The following is a 19454-nucleotide window of genomic DNA, read 5'->3' on the forward strand; positions in this document are numbered from 1 at the left end:
GCCATGTCACTCCCGGGGCTTGAGCACTTTTGGAGTTCGCATATAAAACACAGCACATATGTACCCTAAAAGTATTTGTTTTTAGATTTTATCCATTTATTCATGAGAGACACAGAGAGACAGAGACACAGGCAGAGGGAGAAGCAGGGAGTCCGATGTGGGACTTGATCCGGGACCCCATGATCACAACCTAAGCTAAAGGCACTGAGCCATAAAACTATTTGTTTATCTGAAATTCAAAGTCCATGAGGCATCTTTTTTATTTCTCTTTGCTAACTTTAGCAACTTCATTTCTTTCTCTGTGAAATGGGGAGCCCCCGAAGGCATGGGGATGTGAGCAGGCCATCGGGCAGGCTGCACAGCCGGTGGTGGCTGCTGCTTTTGTCAGGCCTCAAGGGAGGGGGAAAGGAGCAAATGGTGCCTGACTCAACCTGCCAGGCTGTAGGGAGCACAGGCCTCGAAGCCCTGGACCAGGTGGGGTGGGGGAGGGGAGGGACGCCAGCCTGAGGGGGGGTGGGAGAGGGCAGGGCCCAAGTTAACCAGAGAGGAGCATGTCCCTCTCAAACCCTCCCTGACACCAGTAAACAGGAAGTTCCGTGCTCTTCTGGGAGGCGTCGGGGGTTGGGGGGGTGCGTCCTGAACTAGGACTCCCAGTAGTAGTCAGTGGTCGGTGCTGGCATTTAGCAGAGGTGCCCCTGGTTTTCCAGCCCCGAGGCCAGAGGAGGCCCCTACACCCATTCCCCTCCCCATGCTGGGGCCCAGACCAGAGAGAGAACCTCAAGTTTGGTTGGCAAGAGGAGGAGCTCCCCCCCAGGCCAAAGAAGAACTTCCCAGCTCACAGCATCAAGACCCAGGGCAGAGAATGGAGCCACAGTCCTTTTCCCCAACCTGGCATCTCTCTGGGAATTGGCTTCTTTCTCTGGCCGACTAGCTTCTCCCCTAAGCCCCCAGCATCTCCCAGCTTCACCTCCCAAGAGGCTCCTCCCTCATCTATGAGTACCAACCTGAAAAATCCCAGAGAGAGTTCTCATTGATCCCACTGGGGTCCCACGTCCACTTGTGCAATGTTCCACAGCCTCTTCTAGAGCTATATATTTGGAGAGCTGAGAGGCTCAGTTTACCAAAAGAAAAGAGCTTATTATTCCCTAGAGGGAAACAATGTGATGGAATGCTATCTACTATGGAAGTAATATTGTATCAAGGGTATGATTGTTGGGGTCCCCTGGGTGGCTCAGTCAGTTAAGCACCTGCCTTCAGCTCGGGTCGTGATCCCAGAGTCCTGGGATAGAGCCCTGTGTCAGGCTCCCTGCTTAGTGGGGAGCCAGCTTCTCCTTCTCCCTCCACCCTGCCCCTCCACATGCTCATGCTCACTCTCTTTCTCTCTCTTTCACTCTCACTCTCTAAAATAAATAAATAAAATCTTTTTTTTTAAGAGTATGATTGTTGTCATTGTCATCAGGATAAGTTGGCCACGTTTTTCCAATTCCCATTATCCTTGGGCTCTATTATCATAAATAGTGCCTAAGGCCCCGGGCTCTGGAACTCAGACTGTCTGTAATTCAAATTCTGGTTCTAGCACTTTTTAGGTGTGTGACCTTAGGCAAGCTGCTTAACGTCTCTGTGCCTCCATTTAATGTTTGTGAAAGACTAAATGAGTTGATGCATGTGGAACGTGAAGAAGAGCTCCAGGTACCCGCCAGGTACTCAATAAATATTAATCATTATTACTGTTGGAGAAAAAAAAAGGCAGTGCCAACTGTTTGAGGGGGAATTGGGCATAAAACCAACACTCCCCACTTAGTCTCCAGCTTTCTTCCAGGGAGCACTCACAACCTTGGGAACACGGTTCAGCTGAGACTTCCTGGGAAGTTCACAAGTTCCCAAAGTCTCTCTCCTCCAGAAGCTCGCAGCCACGTCAGGGTGGCACACAACTAAGGACAGTCTTCCCTGCAAGTCGGCTTGTGCTGGATAGAAGAGGGCACAGGGCTCCATGAGAAACCAAGAGGGCGCTGGGTCCAGAGGAAGCTGGCTTGAGTAAACCACACCTGAGCTGTGACCTGAGGATGGGCAAGAGTTTGCCAAGCAGAGGAAGGTGGCAGGGCACAGCGCTAGTAGTCCCAAGCTCTAGAGTCTCAGCTCCAGACCCACGCTTCCCTGCTTCGTGCAGCTGTGGCTGGAGCTCTGCAAGTTCTGTCCTTCTCATCAGCTGGTTCCTGTTGGGTCCTGCCAACAGGGGGCTCTAGAAGCAGACTGGCAGGCAGAAGGACAGAAGGGACTTGCTCCTTCTTGTCTGTTCGGTGTCCTGCCAGCCTCTCCCTGGCAAGAGCCAGGCAGCCCAGAAGCATCAGGTGAGGCCTCCAGCTCTCTGTGGCCTCAGAGCAGGTGTTGAGAGGCTGTGTGCAGGAAGCAGCCAAGTAAGCCAGTGGGCAGGAAGCATCAGGAAGTTTCCCAGGGAACAACAAGGCAGGTGTGCAAATGGCCCTCGTGTCCACCATGTACCAGAGAGGAGCAGCTGGGGACGAGGACCAGAACTGGGGTGGTTCAGAAACAAGACCCCAGGCTCTGGGACGTGCAGCCCAACACGCAGGGCCTGAGCCAGGGGAGCTCTGGTGCAATGTAGGGAACCAAACCACCCCCACACTCCAACACCCCCTCTGCCTTCCAAGCCCTGGTGGTTTGTTCAGATGTCACCAAAGCCAGACCCAGGGCTAGGACTCTGAACATGGGAGATAAGGGGATGGGGTGGCAACCACATGCCCAGACAATGAGGGAGCTGGCTATTGTCTGAGTGACTTGGAGGTAGCACAGACCAAGTCCCCACCCCTGGATTAAGAGGAAATTCTCTAAGAATTCCTCTGAGTGATGCACTCTCGATTCTTCAGCATGGGGCATGAGCGTTGTGACTCATATGTGAGAAGTACAGGTATGTGTATATGGGGTGGAGGGTGGGGTGCTATTCAGACAGGCCTGGTAGATTTCCAGGAGCTCGGTCAGTCAATAGCTTATTTGTGGCATCGAGAGCTTGTCTTCAACCCTCTTCTTCACTGCCATGGCTTCAATTTCCACCTTTGCTTTCTAGCCAGGGCTTTTGAGCTCCAAATATGCAAACTCACCCTACTAAGTCCACAGGAAGATTCCATGACGTTCCAAAATGAACAAAACTGAAGACTTCCTTTCCTCCAAATCTGTCCCTCTTCCCTATTTCCATGGACCATAACACATTCACCAAGTTCCCCAGGCTCAAAGCTTGAGAGTCATGGTGACATCCCCTTCCCACAACCCAGACCAGGCCCATCTCCCTCTGCTGTGCGTCTCAGACCCACCCGTGCCCCTCACACCTCCTGCTGCCTCCCCAGCTTCCCTGCAAAGCCACCTGCATCCTCAAACCCTTTCAGCACCAGGAGGCAGGGGCATCTCCCGAGGGCCACTGTCCTCTCCAAAGCTGCAGCTGAACTCAAGCCCGAATGTTTCCCTTGGACCCCTTTACCTGAGCCAGAGGTCCCGCCACCCTTCCCTCCCTGGGTCCTGCATGTGCTCCCTGGCCACCCGTCAGGCCCTGTCATACTCCTGGAGCAGGCTGGCCCGAGGGCCATCACTTGTCGGAGCTTGAGGCCAGGGACCCAGACTTCTCCGTTTCCCCAAGAGATGGTTGGAATCTCCCCACCTGGGGCTACACTCAGGGCCACTCCCTGGGCTGCGACAATGAACAGTCGTGAGCAGTACCAGCATCAATGAATCCCAGGCAGAGATGGCCCCTGGAGCTGGTCTCAGGATCACCCAGCCTCGTGTGTCCCCCTCACAGCCCCCAGGGCCCGAGGGAGGGCTCAGGACATGCCTGGGAGGCCCAGTGACAAATAGCTATCTTTTTTTTTTTTTAAAGATTTTATTTATTTATTCATGAGAGACACACAGAGAGAGGCAGAGACACAGGCAGAGGGAGAAGCAGGCCATGCAGGGAGCGCAATGTGGGACTCAATCCCGGGTCTCCAGGATCATGCTCTGGGCCGAAGGCAGGTGCAAAACCGCTGAGCCACCCAGGGATCCCCAAGCGGCTATCTTTCTATTCAGCTCCAGTCTCACCATCTGTTTCTCTGCCTTTTCATCTGACCAGATCACCAGGAATTGCTGATAGACTGATCTGACCGCCCTGAATGGGAAACACTCTAAAGATGCCATTTACTTTTACACTCAGATATATGTCTGCGTGGGACACCTTGGTGGCTCAGTGGTTGAGCATCTGCTTTTGGCTCAGGTCATGATCCCTGGGTCCTGGGATCAAGTCCCGCATGGAGCTCCCTGCAGAGAGGCCTATGTCTCTGCCTCTCTCTGCATCTCTCATGAATAAATAAATAAAATCTTAAAAAAAAATAAATCTATCTTTTCTGTTCTACTTTTGCATTATGTTTTAAAGATAGCTTTGTTTCTGGCCTTCTTTCTGAGGGGCTTGAAAAGGCCTTTGGATCAAAACAATAAGATTCTAACTTTTCTTTTATGTGTATAATATCACATAATTTTCCACCTCTAAAAACTGTATAGCATTTCTGGATCTAAAATGAAAAGCATAGATATACAAATCCAAACCTTATCCCAAGAAAAGATGTTTCCTAAGGGGACATAGAGATGGCTTGCAAAATGTTTTTTTTTAATTTATTTAGCAATTTTAATAGCTCCCAAATGCTTTATACTGACTCCCAAGAGTGTGACAATGAACAGTCGTGAGCAGCACCAGGATCAATGAATCCTGATTATATAACAGACCCTGGCCAGGTGGCGGAGAGACAGTGTAAAAGATATTTTAAAGAAATTTCTGAGATTCTTCATTTTACAAAAAGTTTCAATCCAGAGCATGTATAAATGAAGCAAATCAAAAGTGATGATGTCAGAGCATCTATATTCCATAGACATTCTGTAGTTCACAAAGGTCACAGTCCATGTCACAATAGCTTTATGGTTTAGATGTATCTTCCTACACCTAAAACATAGATTTCATTTATAGCAAAAAATAATGGCAAACAGTAATTCAGGAGGAGGACTATAGCATAGAACAAACAAAGATGATTCGGGAAGAAAGAAGGTGCCTGCTTTTGGATCATCACTTTTCTATACAACCAAGTGGTCCCTCTAGCTTTGCTTGTATTGTAATAAGACCAGAGAATATCCATGGACAATAGGCCAATAATACCAGGCATCCATTAAAAAGAGATGATATAAAAGAGAGATATAAAAATACTTTTTTATACAAAAAGTCTTAAAAAGTTCTCCCACATTAAGCATTAAGGAATTTTTAGAAAACTCTAGAGTATAGCCCATTGCTATCTTAAAAGGAATAAGGGATGCCTGGGTGGCTTAGCAGTTGAGTGCCTTCGGCTCAGGGCATGATCCCGGGGTCCAGGATCGAGTCCTGCATTGGGATCCTTGCAGGGAGCCTACTTCTCCCTCTGCCTATGTCTCTGCCTCTTTCTCTCTCTCTCTCTCTGTCTCTCATGAATAAATAAATAAAATATTTTTTTTAAAAAGGGGGGATGTGTCAGTTTATGCTTATCTGTGTGCATTGGAGTTATGTCTCAAAGTAATGATCTGCTGGCTTTTGTAATGTATGTTTACCTCCTTCTGTCTTCCTCACTGGTACTCAAGGGCAGGGCTGGACAGTTTTTCTTTCTTCAGTGCACACCTAGGCAGGAACAAAGATTCAAAAGCCCTCACTAGCAAAACTTCTTTTGGGCATATTTGCAGAACCAGTTTTTCTTCCCCCAGAGGCAAAATAAGACTGTGTGACTGTGGAAAGTAAGGAAAGAAAATGAGGGCAGGGGCAGGGGGAAGGTGGCCAGGAGCAAAAGGACAGGGAACACAAACGCAACCAAGGAATCACTGATGTGAGAGGGATGAGGAGAGACAGCCCGGAGACCAGGGAGAGGATGACCTCACATCACATGTGGTCTCCTTGGCAACTCTCAAAGTGAGGCCCATCTCAATTGGTCAGCAGTCCTGGGCACTTGTAAGCCTCATGAATAGAGGAGGGATGCACAGTCAGGACGGGCCAGATTATGCTGCAGTAACAAACATCCCCCAATCTCAGTGGTTTAAATAACAAAAGTTAATTTTGCTCACACTCCATGCCCAGGTAGGGTTGGCTGTGGGCTGGCCCTGCAGCATCCCATCATTGTATCAGGACCCAGGCTAACAGAGCAGCCATGAGAACACTGCCAGCCACCAAAGCAGAGGGAAATGGAAAATGCAGGAAATTGTGCACTGGCTCTTGAAGCTTCACCCTAGCAGTAACGTTCGTCATTTCAACTCACATTTTATAGACCAAATCAAGTGCTGGGGTTACATCTAAACTCCAAGGGGACAGGGAACTCTACAATCCTACCATGTGGTCAGAAGGAGAGCTAGAGGATAGTGAACAGTATGAATGATCACCACAGGGCACGCTTGGGTGGCTCGGTGGCTGAGTGTCTGCCTTTGGCTCAGGGTGTGATCTTGGGGTCCTGGGATCAAGTCCTGCATTGGGCTCCCTGCATGGAGTCTGCTTCTCCCTCTGCCTGTGTCTCTGCCTCTCTCTCTGTGTGTGTCCCTCATGAATACATAAATAAAATATTAAAAAAAAAAAGAATGACCACCACAGTAGAGGACTCAGACTTCTGGTCTGGGGACAGAGATATGAAAAGAGAACTGCTTCCCCTCAACAGGTAGAATTGAACAGGTTGTGATTACTCTAACAAGCAAAGAAAGCAGCAGTGGAGTCTACCATGGTTTATGTGCACGTGCAGAAGCTTTCTGGAAGTAAGCAAGGAAACTTTTTGCACTGGAAATGGGGAGTGTGGAGTAAGAAATGTTGCCTTTTTACTTATATCCTTTGTAGTGTGAAAATTTAACCATGACATTCATTTGTATGGATTGATTTATGAAACTCAGTTTCCACTATTCTAAGTATTCAGCACAAGACAGTGTAATTGGTCAAAAGGAAGTCCAAAGAATTGAGTGCTTATAACTGGGAATAGCCAGGCTCTGACCCAAACAGAAACATCCAGATGTTGTTGGGTGGACCTAGGGTTAAAGAACACTGCCCTTCCCCCAGGAACCCAGCCAGCACCTGCCCCACACATTTCCTGGAATTTATTGCTTCTCTAGAAGAAACAGTGAGGACTCTGACCTGGTCCCCAAGACTCAGAACAGTTTTTTTCCAATCCAAAGGCCAGCATCATGACATTTACTATGTCATCTCTGATTATAGAAGATAAGTAACAATGGAAATCATGGTCTTGACTTGGAGCAAGGAAGTCCAATATACTAATTTCTTAAGAAATCTCAGATTTCCATCAAGGATCACTTCCCACTACTATTCCGGGACCCAGGAGGGGGGGTCTGGGGCAAAACAGGAGCTCAAGGAGGATGTCCTGGGAAATTGCAAAGAGCAGGAAGCTGTCCTCTCAGAGCCTGGCCTTGGGGACCCTTTGCACCATCACAAAAGGACTGTGAGCCCAAAGGCAGTTGGTTATGGGAAGGATGAGAAGACTGAGTCACAAACTGAGACACAGCCTAACTGGAGGGCAAGACCCAAGGCCAAGCCTGTGATGGTTCAGCTCCCCTCTCTGTTTCCCACCCCTAGGCATGCATCCACTGCCAGCTGGACGCGATTGCTCAAGGCTTGGGAGATGTCCCCGTTCCTTAGAGAACCTTCTCAGGATATGGTCTGGGAGCCCAGGGCAGACCAGGCATGATGGGGAAAAAAGCCATGCATGCAAATCCTAAAAAATATAACTGTGATGCATTCCCCCATTGTTCAGTGTGTACTGGGGGACAGCACAGATAAAGAGTTCACAGTTCAGAAGGGAGGTATAACAAAAAAGAAATATTAGGTCTTTGTCCCCAGTTCCTAGCACACAGCTCCCAAAGCATTAGAATCTCTGGAGTGATGGTTGTCTTTTGTATGCTATTGAAGAGGACTAATGGATAGGGGCCCCAGACAGCTTCCGGATGGGGGCTGGTTTCCAGAAAGTCCAAGACAGATGAACGGTTGAAACTTTCTGCCCTACCCCCATCTCTGACCTCTGGGGAGGGCCAAGGGGCTGGAGATTGAATTCAATCACCATGGCCAACGATTAATCCACCTACATAAATGGAACTTCCATAAAAACTTCTAAAGGACAGATTTCAGAGAGTTTCCAGGTTGAGTGGACACATCAAGGCGCCAGGAGGGTGACACAGCCAAAGGGAGCATAGCATGGAAGCTCCACACCCCTTCCCCTGTGCCTTCCCCCGTGCATCTCTTCCACTGGGCTGCTCCCCAGTTGTATCTTTCATAATGAACTGGCAATAGCAAGTAAGGAAAGTGTTTTTCCAGAGTCCTGAGTCATTCTAGCAAGTGACTGACCATGGAGGGAGGGGCTGTCACCAAGCTGGGCAGAAGCACGGGTGATCGAGGGACCCGATGTTAAGACCGGTGTCTGCACCTGGTGCCTGAGTCCTTTAGCTTTGGGGGTCTGTATTACCTCAGATAGTGCAGAACTGAACGGAATCACTGGACACCCGTTTGGTGTTGGGGAAAACGGAGAAGTGGTTGATGTGAGAAGAAAACTTAACAGAAAGAGCTTGTGGGAGCCTTTTCCATATCCGGGCGGTAAAATGAAAGCCATACACAGGTCTCTTGGCCCAGCTGGGTGGGGGGGGGGCCGGGGGGGGGCTGAGCAGAGTCCCTGCCCCTCCTCTTTTGGATGCCCTCCCTTCCCTGAAGGACTCAGAAGCTGCACCCCCAGCCTTTCCAAGCGCTGCCGTCATCCTTCCTGTCCCGTATTTTCACCTGGGCAGCAAGATATCTCTGCCCTCTTGCCTCTCTCTAGTCCTACAACCACATTGGCCTGCTGAGGTCGGTTCTAACTTTACATCCTTTCTTCTAGAATTTTGACTGTCCTCCCTTTCACCCAAAGCCAATAGAATCCCTCCCTCCCAGGGATCCGGCTCTTGCCTCTTTCTCTGTTCAAGCTGGTTGGCAGCTTTAAATAGGAACTAAAGTAGCACGTCTTCCTGAGGAAGTTTTTTCAGACTCAGAGCTTTTCCATTTGCAAGAAACAAGAACTCACTCCAACTCACCTGAGCCAAAATTGGAAATTTATTACAAGGTATCAAGTTGTCCTAGACAATCAAAAAGCAGGAAGGGCAGTCAGATGGCAGCTGGGCCCTGGAAGGACAGAGGCCAGAACTGGAAAGCAGCCAAGGAAGGAGGCTGTTGCCTGCTCAGATCGTTCCCCCAGCTCGTGGGGATCATATAATTTCTCAACACTATTTCGCGATGTATCTCCATTCCTCTCTCCACAGGCGCTTTCTCTACTCTGCCCAGATTATGGAAGATGGTCCCACACAGATCCCAGAATTTACCATTGTCAGGTCAGGCAACCATCAGAATTCTAACTCCAAAATCTCCAAGGAAGGGAACGTATTTCATGCTGCCCACCTGGAATATCAAATAGCTATACCCGGAAAGGCAGCCCTGCGATACCAATGTGGCTATGAGATCCCCTTGCATTGGAGGAGCAGTTCTTAGAGAAAGGGGGATGCTGTCCTGGTTGGATACCCCCAAAACTTCGCGATAGCTGTATTTAGCATCCCAGTCGCTTATTGGAATTATGCATAGTCAACCTACAGAAAAGCTGGCAAGACCACTTGTGTGGGGGTAGAGGTGTTGCAGCAAGGAGGGCAGTGCACACCTGTCCAGTCCTTTAGTCAACGTTTTTAATGGCTGGAGCAACTTCCAGGAGCAGCTGGAGGTACATGGTGGCCATCTGCAACCACTTGGGCTGGCACCGGAAGTGGACAAGCAGAAAATAGACCGGGATGCCACTGAGCAGGAACAGGAAGATGTATAGGAACTCAATCTGGGGGTGGTCGATGATGGGTGCCAGCACCAGGTAGAGAGAAGCAAGGAGCATGATGACAGGGATGACGGTGGGGACCTGCCAAGGACACAGAGACCTGAATGATGGAGAGGTACTGGACATGGTGTATGGCACCTGGGCTCTGTCCCTCCTGCCTGCCTGCCTGTTGTTTCCACCTGCCACCAGTTCCCTTCTTCCAGTCCCTGCCATCATAGCTTGGCTAGCCAGAAAAGCCACCTGCCAGCTTACAGGGGGCCATCCAAGGAGCAGGAGCTTTGGGACCCAGCTTGACCTCCTCTCTGAGAGGAGATTCTTGTGAATCCTACTGTGTGTGAGCATCCTCTCGGCATGTGTCTCCTGCTATTCTCCCTCAGGGTCCTCCAGAGAAGTGAATCCCCAATAAGCAGAATCGATGCCTTGTGATCCAGCTGTCCCTCACCCGCCAGGAAATACAGAAATTTTCTAGCAAATATGACAGTGGCCACCTCTTACATTCTTTCTCTAGGCCCCATAGGAGGCTGTGATCCAATAATCTGCTTCATGCAACAGCCTAGGGTTGAAAAAAGCCCAATGTTTATTCCAAAGTCTACCTTGTAAGGTCGAGGAAGGTTCTTCTTCTTCATCCGCAAGTACAAGAGACAGCTAATGGTAGTTCCATAGGTGATCCAGCCAAGAAAGCTGAAAGGCAAACAGAAGCTGCTCACTACTGGGCCCTGCCCGGGGTGGGCCTAGCAGATGCAAACCTGGGGCAGAAGTACAAGCCCATCAGGGGCCTTTCAGCCACCTGCAGGTGCCCTTGTCCATGCAGACTAAGGAAAGAAGATGGCAAGGCTGGAGTTCCAAGGACAAGAATGCCCTGGAGGGTATTCCTGCCTCCTTCATCTTCAGTCACAAAGTGACACGTACACAAGCCCAGACACTCACTTAGCTTCAGATCAGGCCTTCTTTGTCCCTGGCTGAACAGAAGAGGACAGTTTTCAAAGGAAGGGAGGAGTATCTGCTTGTCCAGAAAAAAGAGTGATGGAATCTCAAGAAAGTCTGTGCTCTCCTCAGGGACCAGCGCATTCACAGCAGGTCCTCCTACCTTAGAGTTGGTGATAGGGAGGTTGAGCACCCAGACAATCCCCTGGCCTCTGCCTTCTCCAGGGTAAGTAGTGGAGTGACTGATGTAGGTCTGATGAAAGCTTCATCGACCTTGGAGTCAGGGTCCAGACCAGGCCATCTCTTGAGGTGGTCAAGACCGGGAGACTTTGTGTTCTTATGGGGATGGATCATCCCAACAGTCTCACTCATTCTCAGTCACATTCCCCAATCTCAGCCTAAAGAAACCCTGGGCTCACCGTGGGTTTGATTTTATTCTCACCATGTAATGATCTTATCCTTTCTCATGGGAAAAAGACAACAAGAAAAACCAGGTCTATTACTTAATGTTCTGAAGAAAGTCACATCAGGCACCACGTATCCTGTTCCAGAAGATTAGTTTTACTTATGACAACAAGGAAGAGAGCACACGATGCGTGAACAATTACTCTGAGAACTCCCTCTGCACCCCGACACTCGCTTGCCTGTTAGTATGAGGACATGCCCGCTGAACCTGCTTCAGATGAGGTCATAAAATTATGGCTGGATGGCACAATAGCCTATCATTTCTACCCCAGGGAAGGTAATAAAGGGGATCAGAACATCTCCCCACTTCAAGGCAATCACTGATTATACCTTCCCAACTTGCTTGTGGGTCTGCCTTGAGTTTGCTAGAGATATGCTGGGTCAGGGTCCTGAGCACAGATCACACTACAAAGGGAAGATCACAGCACAACCGAGGGCTACAAGTAGTAGTGAGTAAAGCCCAAAAATAGCTTTAACACGACCCCAGCGACAGAATAATGGAACAAGGTGGAATAAAACATGACAAAGATAACACAAGCCTTTTACTTGTCTGCCTCTTGGTCAAACATTTGTTTCATTGAATTTTTGGAAACAGGGCAAGAGAGGAGGGAGCTACATTTAATTTTGGAAATATAACTGGGAGGGAATGGCTGAAATGTGTGTGCATGTGCTGGAACCCTGAGCTCAGGCTTCTAGAAGAGTGCATGCACATATGCATGTATATATATAGGCATATATGTCATAATTACATGTAGGGGCTTCCAGAAGTGTGCACGCGCGTGTTTACATACATACATGATTGTGCATGAATGTGCACACAGAAGGGACTTCTATATACATGCATGAGTGTATGTGAGTATGCACACAAAGGGGCCCTGAGATACCCACCATGGGAGGACAGTCTCACTTGCCTCAAGAAGTTCACGATGGTGCTGAAGTTTCCTGGGATGACCAGGACCAGAGCCACTGCGGCGGTAAACATCAGTGCCGGAGTTGGTGTGAGGCGATGCACATGAACCATAGACAGAAGTTGGGGCTGGGAGCAAAGCCGGGTGTCAGGCAGCCCCCCAAGGCAGCCACAGCAGGTATCGGCTCTGGAAAGCTCCCAGTCCTCCTCCCCCACCAAACTCTCTCTGGACACCAGCAGGCCCAACCTCATGGTCCCCAGTCTACACAGCTTCCTGATGTAGGCCCCACTTGGAGTGACACCAGGCCCGGGGTGCAGTGTGGGGGGCTTGTCTCTCCAAGGCAGCCAAGACCCAAATAGCTTAGGATGTGGGCTGGAGTGTAGAGAGCTGAAGCAGGGGCCTGGCCAGGTGGTTCATCTTCTTATTGGTCATCCCCAAGACAGGAAGAGGGACCAAGGGTGGGAAGACAGAAGAGTAGGGAGGAGAGGGGAGGACAGTTAGGGACGGAGCATGGAGTGGGATTGCGGGTTATTGTGGTAGATTGTATTATTACTCAGCAAATAGGCTCCATCTCCCACCTCTGTAGGGGAAAGATGTTCTAATTCCTCATCCATTGATGCTGGGCTTGGCCAATGAAAGGTGAGCAGGAGTAACACAGCAGAGGCTCAAAATACGCTTTGGCTTGGTCTCTTGAACCCCTGCCACCTGCTCCAGGCAAAAATATGCTTTGGCCTGGGTCCCTGGGACAAGAACAGCCTCACAGTGCCAAACGAGAAAATCTGAACAACAACCCCAGCCTGGAGCAGAGCCACAGTGGCCCCAGGGACTGATGAGCACCATGAAATGTTTGCTGTCGTAAGCCCCTGAGATCTGGGCGTTATCTTTTATTGAGCATCATTGCTGCAAAAGCTACAAGAGGGACAGAGTCCCTGGGGGAATGGCCTGAGTGTACACATTGACTCTGCTCCTGTGGCTCTGCCCTGCTGGCCCCACCCCCCTGGAGTGCACCAAGATCTTCGTCACCTACAGACTCCACAGTGTGACCCAGTATGGTGATCTCCCAAAACCTGAAGTCAAAAGACTGGAATTGAGATCGAAGATGCGTGGGATGCTTTAATCCCATTCTTAGAGAGAAGAGGGCTATGTCCTGTAGGGGAAGTCCTGGGGGCAGGGGGTGGGGTGGGGAGCGGTGCGGGCTAAAGAACTAAGCTCAGGCAGGAGAAAGCTTAGCCTTTGCAGCCCTTCCAACGCCCTCCTGCAGCCCCACCACCTTGCCCGGCCCGGACCCCATCTCTCACCATGTGGCCTTCTCTTGCAGCCACATAGCACACACGGCTTCCACCGAAGAATGTCCCATTGGTAGAGCCAAGTGTCGAGAGGGTGACAGCCAAGGGTACCAGCCAGGCCCAGTCCCCCAGCACCTGGTTCCTAGGACAGTAGAGGAATCAAGGGAAGAAACTCCAGCAGCAAACTGGAAGGCAACCACAAGGAAACAGAGCAAGCAAAACCACTAGTGGCACGTTGAAATCCACACAGGGCACTGTCCTTCCCCAACCTGGATTGTCTGCCCGGGGCCAGGGAACGCGTCACTTGACTCACTCACCCCCAGCTCACGGCCATAGCATCAGAGGAAAGGAGTTCATTGGGTGACAACACTAGCAGGTAACTGATGTTGACCAGGAGGTACAGGCTGGTGACCAGAGGGATGGCGATCATCAGCGCCCACACCAGGTTTTGCTGCAGAGAGCCGGGAGAAAGGCCACATGTTAGCAGATGAGTTCCTTCTCAGGCCCCCAGAACGAGCTGGTCAGTGCAGTGCTGAGCTCATCCTGGCTACAGGGAACATGCCAGGCCCTGGGGACCACTCGGGCTGTGTGCTCACAGTCCCATGCCATGGACTCACAAACAGTGGGTGTGCTAGGAGGCCATGAGGGACACTAGGCAGTCACAGCAGTGCAGGGACCCAGGAGCTGTGCCCAAAACTTTCAGAATGAGTAGGGCCTTATACTGGGCTCTCCTTGAAGAATGAAAGAGATTCAGGCAGGTGGGAATGGGAGGCATTCCCAGGAGGGGCAACCGTGAGAGCAGAGGCAAGAAAGCTAAAGGTCTTCATTCCTGGCTGTTTATTGAACTTTGCAACTGGAATATTCCAAGACCACCATGCCAACCCTGCCTAGTCTCTGGGTCTCCAGGACTCAGACCCGGACTGAGGGCCACGACTCCCAGGGGTTCCACCCTGTGCCCCCAGTCTCCTCACCAGGAAATTGGGGGTCACTGGGGATCTGTAAAGTGGGACTTCTCACTGCTCTGCCCCTCTGCAAGGGGTGAGGGTCAGCAACGAGGAGGGGAAAGGAAGGGCCTGGACACAGTGGCTGTGGGCACTCGGAAAGTCTATACTATTGGAGCCTCAGTGCCAGTCTGACCCATGGGCTCCCAATGAAGGTACTGAGGGGCGCCTGAGTGGCTCAGTAAGTTAAGTGTCCGACTTTTGGTTTCAGCTCAGGTCATGATCTCAGGGTCATGAGATCGAGCCCTGTGTTGGGCTCTGCGCTCAGTGCAGAATCTGTTTGAGATTCTCTCCCGTTACTCTGCCCCTCCTGCTTGTGTTCATTCTCTAACTCTCTCTCTCAAATAAACAAATAAATACTTTTTTTTAAAAAAGGTACTGAGCAACCATTCAATAAGAATGGAATAATCCATGAAAACTGGGTAAATCAGAGTGTATTCCCTCCTGCTTCACACCCTCAGCCCTAGACGTCATTCCGGAGCCAGAGGCAAATAGAAAGAAGGGGTCTCCCCAGGACCCAGAGATTCCCCAGGCGTGGGCCACACTGGATAGACATCTTTAGACTCCAAGGTAGAGCCCACTTCAAAGTAGGAAAAGCATGTCTACAACACCCCCAGCCTCATCTTTCTCTAGATGTCCTTTAGCTTACCTTGTGAGGGGCAGGCAAGCACTGATGAGCCCAGAGCCTCTCCCCTCTATACCCAAAGGGACACCAGAACCTGGCATTTCTGTTACTGACACAGTGTAACACGAAACGAAACAGAGATGAGGTCATTCTGCACCAAGAGGCAGGGAGGTCCAGCACAGAGCTGCCCCAGGAGGCCTGTACCACAGTCCCACTCAGACCTCCCTGCCCACCACGAGGTAGGGCCCTCTCCCATTTAAGCACCTGCCCCTGGTTAGCGTATCTTCTACCCTCAACATTATATAAAAACCAATTTCCAGGGCACCTGGAGGCTCAGTCGATCAAGCGCCTGCCCAGAGTCCTGGATCATGCCCCACATCAGGCTCCCTGTTCCTCTGCCCCTCCCCACCCCTGCTCATTCTCTCTCTCTGTCTCAAAAAAGTAAATAAAATCTTTTAAAAAATAAAAAAATTGGGATGCCTGGGTGGCTCAGTGGTTGAGCGTCTGCCTTTGGCTCAGGTAATGATTCTCGGGTCCTGGGATCGAGCCCCGCATCGGGCTCCCCATAGGGAGCCTTCTTCTCCCTCTGCCTTTGTCTCTGCCTCTCTCTTTCTTTGTGTCTCTCATGAATAAATAAATAAAATCTTTTAAAAAAATAATTAATTAAAATTAAAAAATTTTAAAATAAAAAGCAATTTCCAGATCTCTCTGCCAGGACTAAGATCTCCCCACAGAAAACTCTGGAGGTGGGCATGGGGGCATGGAGGATAGAGTAGTGATCTCAGGGCCCATCCTCCATAAACACGCCCTGCATTTGAGACTTTCCAGGTCTCCTGCTTCCTGTCCACACTGCTTCCACGTGGCTGTTTGGCCACAAACCTCAACAGCCCTCAAGGCTCAGCTCTAGCTCTGCACTTGCAGGAGGCCTGCTTGACTGCCCTGCCTCACGGGGATCTCTTCTTTCTGAGTTCTAGCAGCAAGTGGAGGCAGCGCCCCAGCAAGCCTTATGATATCCAAGCCTCTGTCCCACCCTATCCTGTCCTCTAAGGGCAGGAGCCAGGTACGGTGACCAATTCAACCCAGTTTGCCTAAGACTTTCCTGCTTTTAGCACCGAAGTCTGGGATCCTTGAGAACTCCTCAGTCCCAGGGAACCAGGGTGGTTGGTCAGCAGCCCTAGCAGGTCACGTGACAAACATGTTCAAGTGAAGCCAATAGGACAGCAATGGCTTCTCACATAAAATGGGTCCTTCCGGGGTGCATGGGTGGTTCAGTGGTTGAGTGTCTGCCTTTGGCCCAGGTCGTGATCCTGGGGTCCTGGGATCGAGTCCCACATCGGGCTCAACACAGGGAGTCTGCTTCTCCCTCTGCCTATGTCTCTGCCTCTCTCTGTGTGTCTCTCTTGCATAAGTAAATAAAATCTTTTTTTTTTTTTTCAATGACTCCTTTCAGGTCCCCTCCAGCTCTCAAATCTGGGGACCTGGAAGCAAAAGAATTGCCTCCACCAAATGGTCATGGCCACAAATTTCTCATCTTCCCAGTCCTGAAAATGTGTCGTGCCTGGGTCCAGAAGAGGCCACTTATAGCAAAGATGGGCCAGTGAAGCAGAATCCTGGGTTGCCCCTCCTGAGGGCCCCATCATGGAAAGCCCTCAGCAGGCAAGCACCCACCATGCGTGACCCAGCCATCTGCCAAGTCACAGGGAAGGGGATCTCATATGCTTTTGAACTTGACATATCTTGGACAGCCCACCTGCCAGCTAAGCCCCAAGGTGCACCACAAGAACAGTGAGATTTTCTGGTTTCGTTCTTGAATACCTTAACTCTTTACTCAAATCCCAGGGCACATGGGCACAAACCTGGCCCAGGTTTGGCATAGGTTCAGCAGTTTCTTGAAAAAAAGTGTGAAACAGAGATATACTTAACATGTGCTTCAGAGAACAGAGAGCCAACATTTCAAATGCCCAGCATTCAGAGGCACGGCTTTGTTTTTGCTTTGAAACCCATATTCGTCAAAAATGCTCTACATACAGCTGAGTTCAGCAAATCACAACCTGTGGACCAAATCCAGCTGGCTGCTTGTTAATAAACGTTTACGGGAGCACAGCCACACTCATTTGTTTACCTATAACTTTTTCATGCTACAACAGAGTTGAGTAGTCTTGACAAAGACCTCAATGGCCCACAAAACCTAAAATATTAACTCTCTGGTCCTTTACAGAAAAAGTCGGCTAATCCACGCTATGTGGTGTGGGAGCTTGTCTCACTCATCTTTGGGCTCCATGCTCTTTCCTGGGATCAGCTTTGAGCCCAGGGCCTGGGTTCCGAAGGAGAGTAGTCTACACCTGTGAACTGAATGAGCCAGTTGGTGTCCCCACCCTGTAGCCCATACCCTGCCCCAGAGCCAACCTGAGCACACACTAACCATTCACCTGAACTGACAGCTGTTGATGGCACTCCATCCACAATGATTATGCCATTTGATACCTTAAAGCCTCATCAGGTAAATGGAGCAGCTAATTATGATCCCGTTTCACAGGTAAGGAACTGAAGCACAAGAATTTATATACCAGAATAAAAACTTGGTCCCAGGACTCTTGGCCCTCACTCATCTCTCTCTGCTCTTGGACTTCGGTCTCCAAGCTCCTTTTTTCCTCCCAAATTCTCCCAAACCTCACCCCCACTCCCCAGGGAGCCTTTATTGAGAGCTGAGACGTGTAATGACCCCTGAGCCAGCCCTGAGAATGTGGAGGAAAAGACTCAGTTCTCATTCTCTGAGAATTAAAGACTCTTGCAGGAAATAACAGAAAACAAGTAGCAAGCTAAGCAAATATATTTACAGCAAAGGGTTAATTACCATAGTAACTCAAAAGTCCACATGTTCAACTATCAGGACAGATAACAAGCTGAGTCACCAGCATGGCCTCTCGCTGGTGGTATGACCTCAGAATCACTTCCCCCTTTCTACATCTCATGTGAAAAATAGAGGGGGACTGTACCTACCTCACAGGGCAAATGAGACCCTTGGTGTGATCCGATAAAATTCTGTGCCCACTTGAGAAGTTATGATTCATATAATTCCACAAACAAATTAAGCTAGACAGTGGGCTGGCATGCATGACTGCAAAAAGGGAGCCCCCACTTTCAGCTGATTTCTCATGGTTTTAGTCAGCTCAAATAACAATAATTGGAATTGCTGATGTTTGGAGATTTCACCCTCTGAAGAAGGATCACGGACTCACCTTTGGATTCTTGAGCTCCTCCAATACATAGTTGACATTATTCCAGCCATCAAAGGACCACAGGCCCTGGTAGAAGGCCATGCCGATGCGCCCGGCCTGCTGCGTGGTATTGTGGAAGGCAAACAGAAAGGCTTCCGTGTAGCCACGGCCCTGGCCCAGCACCACAGCCCCACCCCCCACGATGACCAGCAACGAGAATACTTTGGCAACCGTGCACACATTCATCAGCATGGTGGCCAGCCGCGAGCTCCAGCAGTTGACCAACGTCAGCAGCAGGATGCAGATGGCAGCCACAGCCTTGAGCACGGCTTGGGGCATCGAGGAGCAGCCCGGGTAAAAGGGAGCCACTGCATACTCAGCAAAGCTCAGAGAGACGGCGGCAATGGCAGCTGGCCTGACCAACAGCACAAATGTGTAGATAACCAGGAAGGCTGGCAAGGAACCAAAGATTTGCAAGATATAGGCATACTCCCCGCCAGATTTGGGAACCAGGGCCCCCAGCTCAGCATAGCACAGGGCACCCATCATGGCCAGGAGACCACAGACTGCCCAGACCACGAGACTGGCCCCAGGACTGCCCACATAGACCAAGACCCCCTGTGGGGACATGAAGATGCCAGAGCCGATCATACAGCCTGCAATCAGGGACACGGCACTCCACAAGCCAATCTCCCTCCTCAGCCTTAGCCCCGCACCGTCTGGCTCCCGTCCTGCCACCCCCTCACCACCATCTCTTTCCTGACTTCTCTCCATCTCAGGACTTCAATAGCTGTTGTGTCTAGTTGAGCAGAAGCAGATGCTCTGATAGGTAATTGTCTTGTGGGCTTCCTGCAGGAGTTAATGATTACACAATGCTTGGGGAAGGCTGAACCACAGACCAGACGATCAAGGCATGGCATTTAGAAGGGACTGAGCCTTCACTGATCTACCCGTCCCTGTCTGACTCACACTCCAGCACAGGCAATTTGCAGGAGCTATTTGCCAATGTAACCCAGGAAAGATCAAGAAAAGGAGAGAGGGATTTGGTAGAAATCCCTGCTGCTGCCCAATTCCACAACACTGTGTGTGGAATAAGAGTTGGATGAGTGCTCTGTGCCAACAGTAAGAATGCTGAAAAACTGCACATCAGGAACCTAA

The 19454-nt window shown here is 50.1% G+C and overlaps 1 protein-coding gene across 9 annotated transcripts; it reads right to left on the minus strand.

The window, feature by feature from the left end:
- Positions 1 to 3908: 3908 nt before the first annotated feature.
- On the minus strand, positions 3909 to 19120 carry LOC144281173 (b(0,+)-type amino acid transporter 1-like). 9 transcript variants are annotated; one of them, XR_013349657.1, is made up of 7 exons: positions 18318 to 19120; positions 13770 to 13903; positions 13465 to 13594; positions 12147 to 12294; positions 10463 to 10550; positions 5605 to 5671; positions 3914 to 4972 (listed from the first exon to the last, which is right to left on the minus strand). XR_013349657.1 is itself a non-coding variant. In XM_077844013.1 (7 exons), the coding sequence occupies exons 1-6, from the start codon at positions 19068 to 19070 to the stop codon at positions 5630 to 5632; spliced, it is 1272 nt and encodes a 423-aa protein (XP_077700139.1). In that variant the 5' UTR covers positions 19071 to 19119; the 3' UTR covers positions 4519 to 4972; positions 5605 to 5629. The 9 variants fall into 9 exon arrangements, 8 of the variants coding, with proteins under 8 accessions (XP_077700141.1, XP_077700137.1, XP_077700139.1 ...); XM_077844013.1 differs by having other exon boundaries at positions 4519 to 4972; positions 12170 to 12294; positions 18318 to 19119; XM_077844010.1 differs by lacking the exons at positions 3914 to 4972; positions 5605 to 5671 and adding an exon at positions 9708 to 9950 and having other exon boundaries at positions 12170 to 12294; positions 18318 to 18413; positions 18537 to 19117.
- Positions 19121 to 19454: the final 334 nt, after the last annotated feature.

This window comes from Canis aureus, chromosome 12 (assembly GCF_053574225.1).
Source record: "Canis aureus isolate CA01 chromosome 12, VMU_Caureus_v.1.0, whole genome shotgun sequence".
Classification (NCBI taxonomy): domain Eukaryota; kingdom Metazoa; phylum Chordata; class Mammalia; order Carnivora; family Canidae; genus Canis; species Canis aureus.